The 13,634-nt window shown below is 43.4% G+C and overlaps 1 protein-coding gene across 1 annotated transcript; it reads left to right on the top strand.

The window, feature by feature from the left end:
• The first annotated feature begins 1,846 nt into the window (after positions 1-1,846).
• RBM22 (RNA binding motif protein 22) lies at positions 1,847-12,380 on the top strand. The gene is made up of 11 exons (XM_027077274.2): positions 1,847-2,004; positions 2,449-2,502; positions 3,477-3,506; positions 4,342-4,474; positions 5,719-5,819; positions 5,921-6,093; positions 7,382-7,582; positions 9,022-9,186; positions 9,957-10,045; positions 10,274-10,405; positions 11,256-12,380. The coding sequence occupies exons 1-11, from the start codon at positions 1,951-1,953 to the stop codon at positions 11,384-11,386; spliced, it is 1,263 nt and encodes a 420-aa protein (XP_026933075.1). The 5' UTR covers positions 1,847-1,950; the 3' UTR covers positions 11,387-12,380.
• Positions 12,381-13,634: the final 1,254 nt, after the last annotated feature.

A 13,634-nucleotide genomic window follows, 5' to 3' on the forward strand; every position in this document is an offset into this window, starting at 1 on the left:
GCCTCCTCCTAAAAAGGGAGGAAATAACACCACAGTTTTCAAGAGCTATGGGACAGTATCGCGTGGTCTGATGTGTGTAATTGGAGTCCCGGATAGAGAAGAAACTAGGCAGAAGAGTAAAGAAATGATGTCTAAGAATTTGCCAAACAGCAAACGATAACAAACCATAGGGGCACCTGGCTGGTTCAGTCGTTACAGCACGCGACTCTTGATCTCTGGGTTGTGGTTTTGAGCCCCATGCTGGGCATAGAGTTTTCTATACAAAAAAATTGTTTTTAAATCTTAAAAAAAAAAAAAAAGATAACAAACCATAAAGAAGCTCAGCTAAATCCAAGCACTTTGCCATACAGGAAAATATACACTTACCATATGATCAAGTAATCCCACTCCTTGGTATTTACAAGTGAAAACCTATGTCCATGCAATAACATGTATGTGAATGTTTATAACGGCTTTATTTATATTCACTGAAATCTGGAACTCAAATGACCATCAACTGGCATATGGATTTTTTTTTAACCCACCCAGTACATCCAAGAATCTCAGCAATGAAAAGAATATGGAAGACTCTCAAATACTATACTGGAAGAAAAAGAAATCAGACCCAAAAGGCTATAATAGGACTCCACTTATGATTTTCTGGAAACAGCAAAACTATAGGGACAGAACAGATCAGTGCTTGTCAGGACTGTGTGTGGGGAGAGGGGAATTAACTTGGTCACGAGGAAACTTTTTGGAGTGATGAAACTATTCTATATTTGTAGTGAATATATGTAAAAATTCATAACTATACAACTAAAAGGTAAACTTTTACTGTACGTAAGTTCAACCTGATTTTTTAAAAACTGTGGTGACTTAGGGGCGCCTGGGTGGCTCAGTCGATTAAACATCTGACTTCAGCTCAGGTCATGATCTCACAGCTTGTGGGTTCGAGCCCCGCGTTGGGCTCTGTGCTGACAGCTTGGAGCCTGGAGCCTGCTTTGGATTCTGTGTCTCCTCTCCCTCTCTGCCCCTCCCCTGCTCGTGCTCTGTGTGTGTGTGTCTCTCTCAAAAATGAATAAACATTAAAAAAAAAAAAAACTGTGGTGACTTGAACATAATAGGTATTTTAATGATACACTGTAAGTGTACAGAATGCTTGAATTCCTAAAATAGTGGCAGTGCTGTAATGAGTTGTCCAAAAAACGATGTAACGATGCATGTGTTGATGCATAAGACCCTTTAAATTTCAAGAGGGAAAACACTACTATTGTCTTTGTATTTGTGGCTTCACCATTTATTAGCTACACTACCAGAAGAAGCAAGTTAATTACTGGCTCTAAGCCTCACTCTCCTTTTCTATAAAACAGGGACAATCACACTTGCCTAGAGGGTAGTGGTTTGCCAGATACAATAAGGATATCCAGCTAAATTTGACTTTCAGATAAACGAGTCATTATTTTAGTATAAATCTATTTGGGACATATTTATACTAAAATATGGTTGTTTATCTGAAATTCAACTTTAGACGTTCTGTGTTTTTGCTTGTTAAAACCGGCAACTTTACAGAGTTTATTGTGAGAAATAAGACACTGGCACGTCAAGACGTTCGTCCAACGTTTGGCATAATAAACGCTCCACGGGAGCTAACGCTGTTTGAATCCCATCCCCTCATTCCTTGCTTGTTCCTCTATTCTTTCGCTCAATTTTAAAATAAATCTATTGTACTTCGGCTCTTCTTCCTAAGCACGAACCAACTCAAAGACAGGACCAGGGAAACCCACCAGGCCGCCGAATTGTTAAGCGAAGAAATTCCGGGCGACGTCATTACGCACGAGGCCCGCCCCCAAGGGCGCCCAAGACGCATAAATAAGACGTCAACGGGCCGGGAACCAGCCTCGGGGCCTGACGGGATTGTGGCGGTCCTCTCTCCCAACTCGGAAGCCGCCACTGCCTCCAGACGCTCTCAAGATGGCGACTTCTCTGGGTTCCAACACCTACAACAGGCAGAACTGGGAGGATGCGGTGAGTATGCCTGCCGGAGGAGGACGGAGAGAGGCGGCGAAGCCGGGCCTCTTTGGGGCGGGCAGGGCCGAGGCTGTGGATCGGCCGAAGGAATTCCGGGAAGGAGCCAGCGCTGCGGCCTAGCTCGGCCAAAGCAGGAGGCTGGAGGGCGGCCCTCCTTCGGGCTTGGAGGGATGGGGGCTTAGCCAGGGTCCGGGACCTGCCCCCTTCCCACCCCTGCCCTCTCCTCTCATTTCGAGCTGGTCTTTTTTTCCCGCCGCTTGCCGGAAGTGCAGACAGCGCCCCCTCCCGCAACCGGGCCCGTGCAGAACCTCGGGTTCCTGCCCTACCCTGTCCCCCACCCTCGCTCCTCGCCTCCCCTCCCTCCCCCCGTCCCCACGAGTGTGGCTGAGATGGCAGGGTCTTCCGAGCCTGGCTTTCAACCAGATTTCCCACTTTCACCAGGACTTCCCCATTCTGTGCCAGACATGTCTTGGAGAAAACCCATATATTCGAATGGTGAGTAATCGCGTGTGAAACGAGAGTTCTTCAGGTTCTGTCATTGTTGTGTTACCTACACGCTGTCCGTGAAATGCTTCTCCTAGCCAAGCCAAAGCAATGATGCTCCTTTACTAACCCAAAACACAGGACGATTTGCAAAGGACTGTCATGCTTATTCTGTCTTTGGAACTCGGCGGCATTCCTGAGATCCAGGAGTCATAACAACAGCTAATATTTGTTGAGCATTTATCTAAGAGTGAGGTGTATTAACCAGGCAAATACGGCTTATGTTTTTTCGGTATGGCAAGCAAGGAGCAGAGCTTGGATATAAATTCAGATAGGCTGACTCCAGGGACCTTAGCAAGGAAGGAGGAGAAACTCGGTGTCCTGATTCCTAATCCAATGCCTTTTGGCCACTGCACCTTGTAATCTGTTTAGTGTAAGGTAACCTTATGAATAAGGGTAAAATCCTTATGAATAAGGGTAAAATCACCAGCAGTTAACATTTAATAATTAGAATAGGGCTGTGTTGTGATCCGTCTCAGAGATCTTGATTGACTGTATACAGATTGTCTGCACAGGAGGGTATAATAGGTACCTCTGACTAAACTTTGTAAAATGGGCTAGCCATAGCTACGTCCTCCATGATTTGGGGACTGTGGACACTATTAGGAATTTTAGTTCTTAAACGAGAACTTGGGAGCCAGAAGTGAGCAGAAGAGTTGTGGCAGTGGAAACATACATATTTACCCAGTATTAGATCCATAAGATTCTTAAGAGAGTATAATTCATAGCAGGTAGTTAGAATATATCTCTGTCATCCCCTGCCCGCCCCCCCCACCCCCCAAAAGAGGTGGTCCCCACACACAGATACACACCTCATTAGGATGCCGGGGATCTCCAGACACATTTTAGATTGTATTTAGGGAAGGAGCAGACATCTAGTTTTTTTCTTTCTGTAACCTGCTGTTTTCTATTTTTTTCTGTTTCAGACCAAAGAAAAGTATGGGAAGGAATGCAAAGTAAGCATGTCTCTTAAAGAGTAATGATTTGATTTGATTTTCCTTTTCTTTTCAATTTGCTGGGCTTTGAGCTTCTCCAGTAAAAGTCAATGCTTCACAGACTTTCATTTATCATTTATGTACTCACTGACTGTTAACTGTTTAGTGTGAGAGGTAAGAAAGTGAGGCCTTTAATGTAAAGGTTCTTAACCTGGCATCTGTGAATGGGCTTTGAACCCTCAAAGATGGTATACTGAGTGTTGTTGTCTGACCGTGCACATGAGGATTTAAAATTTTTTTTGACATTAATTTATATTTGAGAGACAGAGCACGAGCTGGGGAGGAGCAGAGAGAGAGGAAGACACAGAATCCGAAGTGGGCTCCAGGCTCTGAGCTGTCAGCACAGAGCTTGAGACAGGGCTCAAACTCACGAACTGTGAGATCATGACCTGAGCCGAGGTCAGATGCTTAACCGACTGAGCCACCCAGGAGCTTCCAAGTGAGGATTTTAGCAGAGGAGGAAGGTCATAGCTGTCATAAGATTCTTAAAGGAGTATATGGCATTCCCCACTGTCCCCCCAAAAGATTAAGGGTCATATGTTAATGGTGGTTACCTCTAGTGTGGGGAGGACTTTGACTTTTGAGTATTTCATTTCTGTACTGTGTTAATTTTTTAACTCCTGGGGATGGGTGTTCTAAATGGAATCAAAATGTCAGATGGTGTTTAGACTACATGATTGCTAAGAGCTCTTCTAAACCCTAGAGTCAAGGATCCTTTCTTTAAATCCCCTGTTGTTATTAAATCCCCTAGCTTGATTGGCCAGACCACCATCAGGGCTCTTATTTTGTTTTCCAGATCTGTGCCAGGCCATTCACAGTATTTCGCTGGTGCCCCGGTGTCCGCATGCGTTTCAAGAAGACTGAAGTGTGCCAAACCTGCAGTAAATTGAAGAATGTCTGTCAGACGTGCCTCTTGGACCTAGAATATGGTGTGTTTGCCCTGTCTAACAGATCTAAAACCATGCAGATGCAGGTGCCCTAGATGACAAATTAGTCTTTGTTTCCTACTTCTCACCCCATCTCCAGTTCTGATCCCCCTTTGGAGTGCCTTTTGTGCTCTGCTTTTCCTAGGAAGAGGAGAATCGTGCCAGGCCATCCTAGAGCCCTTCCGGACAAGGGGAGGAACTTAACTCAAGGAAAAGTTGGGAATTAATCAGGACTGGCCCAAACCTCTCTGTACATCCATGTAGCCAAAGTGAGGCAAAGGCATTGTTCCTATGGTAGATAATGTCTTTGCCTTGGGCTTCTTTCAAAATCCAAAGCTCTTTCCCACAATCCCTACCAGAAGCATAGGCTAATTGTGCTTTAGATTTCTATGTTTTGGGGACTGATGTGCTATAACTGCTCCTATTTTAAAAGTAATTTGGGAGTGATTTTTTTTTTTTTAACTACAAGTGACTTTTTGTTTATGAGAAAAATACTTTTTCAATAAGAGTTTCTACTATACAATAAAATAAAAGGGAAAATATAAGTTTATGTATGTTAAGAAAGTTAGCTGCTAATCAGAGTCCTGGTCATATATTGTTTAATATTATTTACTTACACGTTTGTTAAAAGAAGTGTTCTGGTTCTGGAATATAGTGACTCTTACTGACTATGACTATCCAAAGGATCTAGAACACCAGCCTAAAAATAACCCACTTTTTATGTTTATTTAAATAAATCCTGTTCCAGTAAAAGCTAGGTACTTCATTAATTACAGGTCAAATCTGACCATAACCAAAGTTTGTTCATCTAAAAGATTTTCTAAAACCTTCATTTCAAATTTCATGACAGCTTAGGAATTTCGACAGTTGCATAGAATGCTCTTTGGTAGTTTTGGCCTGATGGTAATAAAGATTTCGAATAAAAATAAAGCCTCTGGGGGCGCGTGGGTGGCTCAGTTGGTTGAGCATTGGACTCTTAATTTCAGCTCAGGTCATGGTCTCATGGTTCATGGGATTGAGCCCTGCATCAGGTTTGGATTTTCCCTCTCCCCTCTCTCTACTCCTCCTCCCTGCTCACTCTCTCTCTCTCTCTCTTTCAAAATAAATAAACATTAAAAAAATAATAAAGCCTCTGATACCTAGAAAGCTGGAGGAGGGAACAACGATGTTGTATTCCATGTGCATGTTCAATATGGATTTGTTTTAAAATGTATCTTGAGGTTTTTTCCTCCTTTCCTTTGTACCAGGCCTGCCCATCCAGGTTCGGGATGCAGGATTGTCTTTTAAGGATGATATGCCAAAGTCAGATGTCAACAAAGAATACTACACACAGAATATGGAGAGAGAGGTGTGCTGCCACTTTCTTGAAGTAAATTTATATTTGGTAGAATCCTAGTGGATTGATACAGTCTGTGTAATTTATCTTTTGAACTTGTCATCCCTCTGTAGATTTCTAACTCTGATGGAACACGGCCAGTTGGCATGTTGGGGAAAGCCACATCCACCAGTGACATGCTACTCAAACTAGCCCGGACCACACCCTACTACAAAAGGAATCGACCCCACATTTGCTCCTTCTGGGTAAAAGGAGAATGTAAGAGAGGAGAGGAGTGTCCATACAGGCAAGAGCTGAATTCTATTTTCATTATTTGCTTTTAGATAATTAGTCATCTAAGAAATGGGAGATGCTAGCTTAAACTATTTCTGCTTTAAAATCTACAAGTTTAGGGGCACTTGGGTGGTTCAGTCGGTTAAGCCTCTGACTTTGGCTCATGATCTCACAATTCGTGGGTTTGAGTCCCATGTCGAGCTCTGTGCTGACAGCTCAGAACCTGGAGCCTGCTTTGGATTCTGTGTCTCCCTCTCTCTCTTTGCCCCTCCCCTGCTTGCACACACTCTGTCTCTCTCTCTCAAAAATAAATATTAAAAAAATTTGGGGCGCCTGGGTGGCTCGGTCGGTTGGGCAACTGACTTCACTCGGGTCATGATCTCACAGATTGTGAGTTTGAGCCCCATGTCAGGCTCTGTGCTGATACCTCAGAGCCTGGAGTCTGCTTTGGATTCTGTGTCTCCCTCTCGCTGCCCCTCTCCCACTCACGTTCTGTCTCTCTCCTTCAAAAATAAACATTAAAAAAAAATTTTTTTAATAAATATTTTAAAAATGTGATAAACAAGTTTATGCAATTAGTGTCGTATATCTCATGTCTTAGGACTATTAAATTTAGAAGAGCTTGATTAAATTGTTTTTACTTGTAATGGGACTTTTACTCGTAACCAAGCCTTGGGAAACTAAGTTATTTTGCCATATAATACGATGTTGACTCTAAAAGTTTCTGCCTGAGAAGTATGTCATGGTTTAAATCTCAGTGTGTAGTTGAAATCAAAGGAAGGCCAGACCTCTCACAGGTATGTGAGTATGTTTCAGTCAAGACCGCCAAGCGTCTGGATCAGAAGTTCTTGATTGGGTATTGGTTAACCCCACACCCACCAAAAAAAAAAAAAAAAAAAAAATTATCTATACTTTTTTCTGGGGCTGGTCCACAGCCTTAATGAGACTCTCCATGGAATGCAGGACTTCAGGTTCGTTAAGAACCATTGCCCTAGAGAAGGGTAACCATGTTTTGATTACTTTTTGTTTTGAAGCAGAGTGTGCCAAAAGCATTTCTTTATAAGGAAACTCTGTTACCATAGATGGTCATTTAAATGGCTTTTAGGAGGCTGGCAAGTGTTTGTGTGATACAGTAAATCCTTTTGGTGTTAGCTTTGTTGTGTTACTTATGTTTTGGTATGGCCATGGTTTCTAGTTCAGAAGGCATTTCAGGGTATATGTATGTAGCTACTATTGGGTGATAACCTGTAAATTCTTTTCCTTTGTTTTACCTTCATGTGTTGTTCTGTCTTGAACCATAGGCATGAGAAGCCAACAGATCCGGATGACCCCCTTGCTGATCAGAACATTAAAGACCGATATTATGGGATCAATGACCCTGTGGCAGATAAGCTTCTAAAGCGGGCTTCAACAATGCCTCGTCTGGACCCACCAGAGGACAAGACTATCACCACGCTGTATGTTGGTGGTCTAGGCGATACCATTACTGAGACTGATCTAAGGTTTGTAGATAAAATTTTATGAGCTCTCTGCTTTTAACTGCCCTGAAATACTTTTTTGGGCAAAAACACAGGCAACGGGATAATTCTGTACAAAGTACATTTTTCTTTAGCCTCTCTATAGTTATGCTAATTAGTCATGCTAACAAGAATTTTTATAAACGTGTCCTTTCTCTTGCCAGAATAGTAATGTTCATCAGCAGTGCTTATAGTGCTTACCTGATCCTTCCACGTGATAATAATCACATGAGATTCTATTTGACCTAATAGCCAAATAGGGTCTTTTAAATATGGCACATATCCAAGAATGATTAATTATGTCAAGGAGGGAGAACTTGGCAGTTATAAAACTCTCATGGTTTAAATTGTTGGCTTTTTAAAGAGATTTCTGTTTGCTATGTTTATATTATTCTTGGCTTGTATTTTGCTTGGCCAATGGGACATCTAGACAGATAGTGATGGAAATTACCCACTTATCTCCTATAAGTGTATAACCGGCCCTTGGTAGCCTGTCTCCATTAAACCCGGTCTAAGTGAGCTAGACAGTCCCTACTGCTGGCCGACGCTTTCCCTGCCCCTCCCTTTTGTTTCATTGTTGTTGTTGTTACATAGCCTTAAAAAACTTTTTTAAAGGTGCCTGGGTGGCTGTCAGTTAAACGTCTGACTTTAGCTCAGGTCATGATCTCGCGGTTCATGAGTTGGAGCCCCGCATTGGGCTCTGTGCTGACAGCTTGGAGCCTGGATCCTGCTTCGGATTCTGTGTCTCCCTCTCTCTCTGCCCCTCCCCCACTCACACTCTGTCTCTCTGTCTCTCAAAAATAAATGTTTGAAAAGATTAAAAAATGGGGCGCCTGGGTAGCTCAGTCGGTTAAGCGTCTGACTTCAGCTCAGGTCATGATCTCATGGTTTGTGGGTTCGAGCCCCGCGTCGGGCTCTGTGCTGACAGCTCAGAGCCTGGAGCCCGCTTAGGATTCTGTGTCTTCCTCCCTCTCTCTCTGTCCCCCCCCGCTCATGCTCTGTCTCTCTCTGTCTTTCAATAATAAATAAACGTTTAAAAAAAAAATTTTTTTTTTTTTTTTTTTTAATTAAAAAACAAACTTTTTACAATGTTCTTGGCTCATGAGCCGCGGGGCTGAGTTTGCCAGCCCCTTATGGAGGGTTTAGGGTCCCTACGAAACCTGGATACTGGAGCCTCTTTTCCTCCATGGAACAATCCCTGAGATGTTTGTAAACCTTTATTTACTCACTATTTTTCTTATACTCTCTCTCAGTAAGTAGTACCCACAGTAGGGCAGGGTACTGGGGGAATTACCTGCAGGTAGTTAGGCAGATGGCCAGGGGGCCACCTGCCTTGTGTGTGAATGAGTGCAAGAGTGAATAATCCACTGCAACCTCCTGGGAGTGTCATTAACTCTCCTGTTTCTCTGTCTGTATCCCTTCAGAAATCACTTCTACCAGTTTGGGGAGATCCGGACGATCACCGTCGTACAGAGACAGCAGTGTGCATTCATCCAGTTTGCCACGAGGCAGGCTGCAGAGGTGGCTGCAGAGAAGTCCTTTAATAAGTTGATTGTCAATGGCCGTAGACTCAACGTGAAATGGGGAAGGTGAGAATTGGGCTATTTTACGATGTCTTTATTGAGATTTTCAAGGAAGTGTTTCATTATCTGGGGGCTAGTATGCTTTTGGTGAATGGGTTTAAGTCAGTAGGACCGTTAAAAACAATGTTTCATTCTCTGACACTTCTCTAACACTGTGGACATTGGGAGGATCCTGCTTTGGAAATTTATTCAGGGCTTTGCCGTTGTAATCTACTCCTTTGAAGGCTCTTACCTTTTGTGACCAGCTATTATAGGCCAAATATAACATCAGGGCAAGAAAGATTGGATTTGAGAGTTTACAAATGCGTTAGACCTAGTTTCTGCCCTCTAGGGGCTGGTTGTCCAATGGAGAATAGCTAATTGAAGTTTGAAAGTGATGATTGCATAAGAGAGACTCAAGTGAAATACCCTGAAGGTTCAAAGGGAGAACATGTTTCCAGCTTGGAACCAGGAAGGAGCGCCCCTTGTGGGTGCTTCCTGTGTGCTGATTAAGCACTGTGCCAAACACACATAGGTCGCTGCTTCTTGTCCTTAACAGCATTTCCAGCAGAGTTTGAATCCAGGTCTTTCTGGCTTTAAAACATTTGCTTCTGTCTACTCTGCACTGTGGCATTTATGGGAAAAGAGTATTCTCTGAAAAGGAGGCAAGGAGCAAAGGAACTCTATTTGACTGGGAAACATGAGAAGCAGAGGTGTGAGAGAAGGTGGGACAGAGTGCTGACATTGTGTGTGTGTGTGTGTGTGTGTGTGTGTGTGTGTGTGTGTCTGTCGCCCAGGTCCCAAGCAGCCAGAGGAAAAGAAAAAGAGAAGGATGGAACCACAGACTCTGGGATCAAGCTAGAGCCGGTTCCAGGACTGCCAGGAGGTGAGTGCAAACTTCCTGCCTACTGGGTAGCTTGCTGACTTCAAATGCTCACACCGCCCTCCTGTTCCTCAGTGTCAGGAGAGACCCAGGCAGGTCTCTGGCTACTGTAGCAACTCTTTTCCCACAGCAGGAGCCCCAGGCTTAAAGGAGGTAGAAACATTGTTGCACGGTCAAACATTGTTGCACGGTCGTCTTCCCTTTGACCGTTGGCTGTTTTCTCTTCTCCAGCTCTTCCGCCTCCTCCTGCAGCCGAAGAAGAAGCCTCTGCCAACTACTTCAACCTACCCCCAAGTGGTCCTCCAGCCGTGGTGAACATAGCCCTGCCGCCACCCCCTGGTATTGCCCCGCCCCCACCCCCAGGTAACATCCATCTTCTTTCTTAGTAAATAGGTCTCATTTAGCTCAGAAAAATCTTTGTGAGAGTCCTGTCTCCACACCTCATTATCGTGGCTAAATCCTCTGAGTTTGCCCCGTAGAGGGCTGTAAGTAAGCCTGATTTGTTAGGATCCCTGATCTTTCATTTTTTTCCCTGGCCTGCCAAGGAGGAGAAAGTTGCCAGTTTTCTAAAGATCTGAGTGTGTATGGTCAGAATGGGAGTTACTGGATTATAGTGATCGCTCATCAGTTTGTCCCCTGTTTGGCTCAAGTTACATTTGACTTTATCTTGGGGTGGCGGGGGCAGTAATAAGCAGTTCCAGGACCAGCACTTTGTGTAGCGCTGCTCTAGAAAATGTCAGTGGCCACCTGAACAGTGTAGGTAAGTCACAAATAGCCGGTTCTCCTGTGGCAGAGTTCCCATACTCTGTAACAAAGTCCTGGTTTCTGAACACCTTCCATTCTAGTATAAAGCATTGAGGTTGGTGGTGACAGAGTCTGGCATCAGCCTGGTTCCTTCCTCACTTCCCAAATCCTGATTGCATCGTGTCTGGTAGGCTTGGCGTGTTAGGCACCAAAGGCTCAGATGACATACTACCAGATCCCTTTGGGTCCTGTGGAGTTTTCTTTTAACCTGGTCTGAGGGGAAAGCTTTCTAAAGCCGAGGAAGTACTACAGGTAGACATGCCTAAGCAAGTCTGTGAACTGACATTTTCTGAAGCCCCTTGTCAATTTGACTTACGGCTAGGTGGTTTTGACCTTAGAAAGATTCACAGGTTTGAAAGGTTGTCCAGGAAACGGCAAGCCTAACAAATTTGTCCTCTCCCATCTGCAGGTTTTGGGCCACACATGTTCCACCCAATGGGACCACCCCCTCCTTTCATGAGGGCTCCAGGACCAATCCACTATCCTTCTCAGGACCCTCAGAGGATGGGAGCTCATGCTGGGAAACACAGCAGTCCCTAGCACACTATCAGCACACCAGGGCTTTACGGAAGAAAGGGCGCTCAAAAATCCCAGTAAATGAATCTTGGAATAAATATATTTTTTCCTTCCTTTGTAGTTTCCGTGGTAGCTGAATGTGTTCAGATGTGGGCAGTCAGAGAACGACAGCCATGCTTTCCTACACGTGTTCCAAGGATTGATGGACCTCAAATAAGCTGCCATTAACACATCTGGTTACTGCTATAACATTGCTAATAAAACTCAATGCCTGTTCTCCTTACTTGTATGGCGAACGAACAAGCGACTGGGTGAATTGGAATGTCTAACGGAGTTACCATCCCAATTATATGTTCATTTTGTATCTTTTTTGGGGGGGAAAAATTGACCTGCGCTAAGATCTTTTTGACCATTTTTATGTCCATTGGGTACTTTTCCTTTTTATCATCTGAGAAAAGATTACTAGTACTAATCATTGTAGTGGCATGAGTGTGATTTAACACTTCGGAAGTCACGTTCTCAAGGAGACAAGTAGAAGCCAGCACCCAGCAGAGCCCAGATCCTTCCTTACCTCTCCTCTCCTCATTTATTACTAAAGGCATCTGGCGGCTAGTTTCACTTCTCTGCCCTGCTAAAACAAGATGAAAACAAAAACCGCTTTCTAGTTCTATCAGTCGGATGGAAACACCGATGTGGAGCTCTGTGTTGTTGAAGAAATCTGGCGTCTGGGATGAAATGATTTTAAAGAGCTTCCCGTAAACCATGTGAACAAACTGTGAAGTGGAAGTGGTGGCGTGCGTCGGGCTGGAAGGCTGTGGCCCGCGGCTGGGACTGTCCTCTAGCATTCACCCTCGTGTGTCTTCAGCGTCTCTCTCCTCGTAGTCCCCTGCTGCTGGGCAGAGGACTCTGTTTGGTCTTAGAATGTTTGGATATAACTGAATTGTAGACGGCAAGAATAATTTGATGTTGTGTTGTGTGTTTTTGTTTTTAAAAAATTAAAACGGGTCAATTTTCCAAACGTTGTCATAGGCTTATTTCTAGATTTTTGTGCTTTGTCCTTCGGTAGCTCACCTTGAGGTCAGTAGCAGTTAGAATCAAATTATGTATAAATGTAAGTTTTTGGCTTTAGACTGTTCTGATTTTTATCTCTGTATCCATTCTAGGATGGGAAAACGGCCCAGGCCTTTTTCGTAAGTGCTTGTGGTTAGTTGTGAGGTTGGAATAAGAGAATGCACAGAAGGCACTTGGCATGGAGCTGCCAGGAGGTGGTTGAAAAATGGGAGCTTTAAAAAGTCACTGCCATATTATCCAAGTCACTTTAAAGAGAAACAAGCAAAAATTATCCAAAAGTCTATTTTTCCTGAAGCCAATTCCATGTCACTTGGGTAAACTATGTATTTCTGGGATGGACATAACCCACAGGACCCTTTTTTAACTTCTCTGGAGAAAATTGTTTTTTCCTCTAGAGAGCTTCCTCTGGGTTGCTTGCTTTTTTTTAATTTTTATTTTTGTTTTTTAAAGATTTCAAAATTAATCTAGAAGGACTTAGAAAATTTGATTTAATTTCTAATAATGCCAAATGTGAATCGGTGAGGGTACTTCCAAGTATTTTGACACCGTTTGGGGTAGGGTTTGTTTCTGTTTTGGGCTACTTTTGAACTTGTAAAAGATTTTTAGCCAATTTGTGAATAAGATGTGGATTACGTGTAGTGTTTTAATAATGCCAAGTTTGATTATTTATATCTGTACGTATATATGTATGTAAATATATGACTCCAATTGTATATTCTTTTCGAGAAGGAGGGGATTCTAAATTTTCTGCACTCTCTGGCTGTGGATATATTTTTTTTTGAAAAGCATAATATGCCAGCATAAGTTGAAGTGTAGAAGCGATGCTGTCTTTTCTTGAGTAAATCAGAATTAAGAGCAATTGGATTTTGACAAAAACTCTTAGGTACTTAACCAACTCCGTTTCCTTTTCCTCTAGGGCACACAGCTGGGGGTGCACTTGGTGAAAAGTAACCTTTGCCATTCCCAGACCAGATCTGTAAAAACATCTCACCCAATCCCATGAATTCTTTTCCCATCTGGCTAAAGACACAGGAGGATGATCCCTCTTCTGGAGGGAGGAAGATGGCAGAGTCACAATGGAAGGAGCCTGGGTTCCTTATCACTGCTTTGAGGAGGAGAGCATTATGATGGGGGGAATTTTTGTTATAGTAAAGTGTTGAGACCTGGGGGTTTATCTGTTAGCAGCTAGTGTTACTCGAGT

Source organism: Acinonyx jubatus, chromosome A1, assembly GCF_027475565.1.
Source record: "Acinonyx jubatus isolate Ajub_Pintada_27869175 chromosome A1, VMU_Ajub_asm_v1.0, whole genome shotgun sequence".
In the NCBI taxonomy this organism is placed as follows: domain Eukaryota; kingdom Metazoa; phylum Chordata; class Mammalia; order Carnivora; family Felidae; genus Acinonyx; species Acinonyx jubatus.

Coding starts and splice junctions, on each gene's coding strand:
- RBM22 (XM_027077274.2), top strand. CDS start 1,951: ATGGCGACTTCTCTGGGTTCCAACACCTACAACAGGCAGAACTGGGAG. Junction 9,187..9,956: donor CTCAACGTGAAATGGGGAAG/GTGAGAATTGGG, acceptor TCTGTCGCCCAG/GTCCCAAGCAGCCAGAGGAA. Junction 10,406..11,255: donor TGCCCCGCCCCCACCCCCAG/GTAACATCCATC, acceptor TCCCATCTGCAG/GTTTTGGGCCACACATGTTC.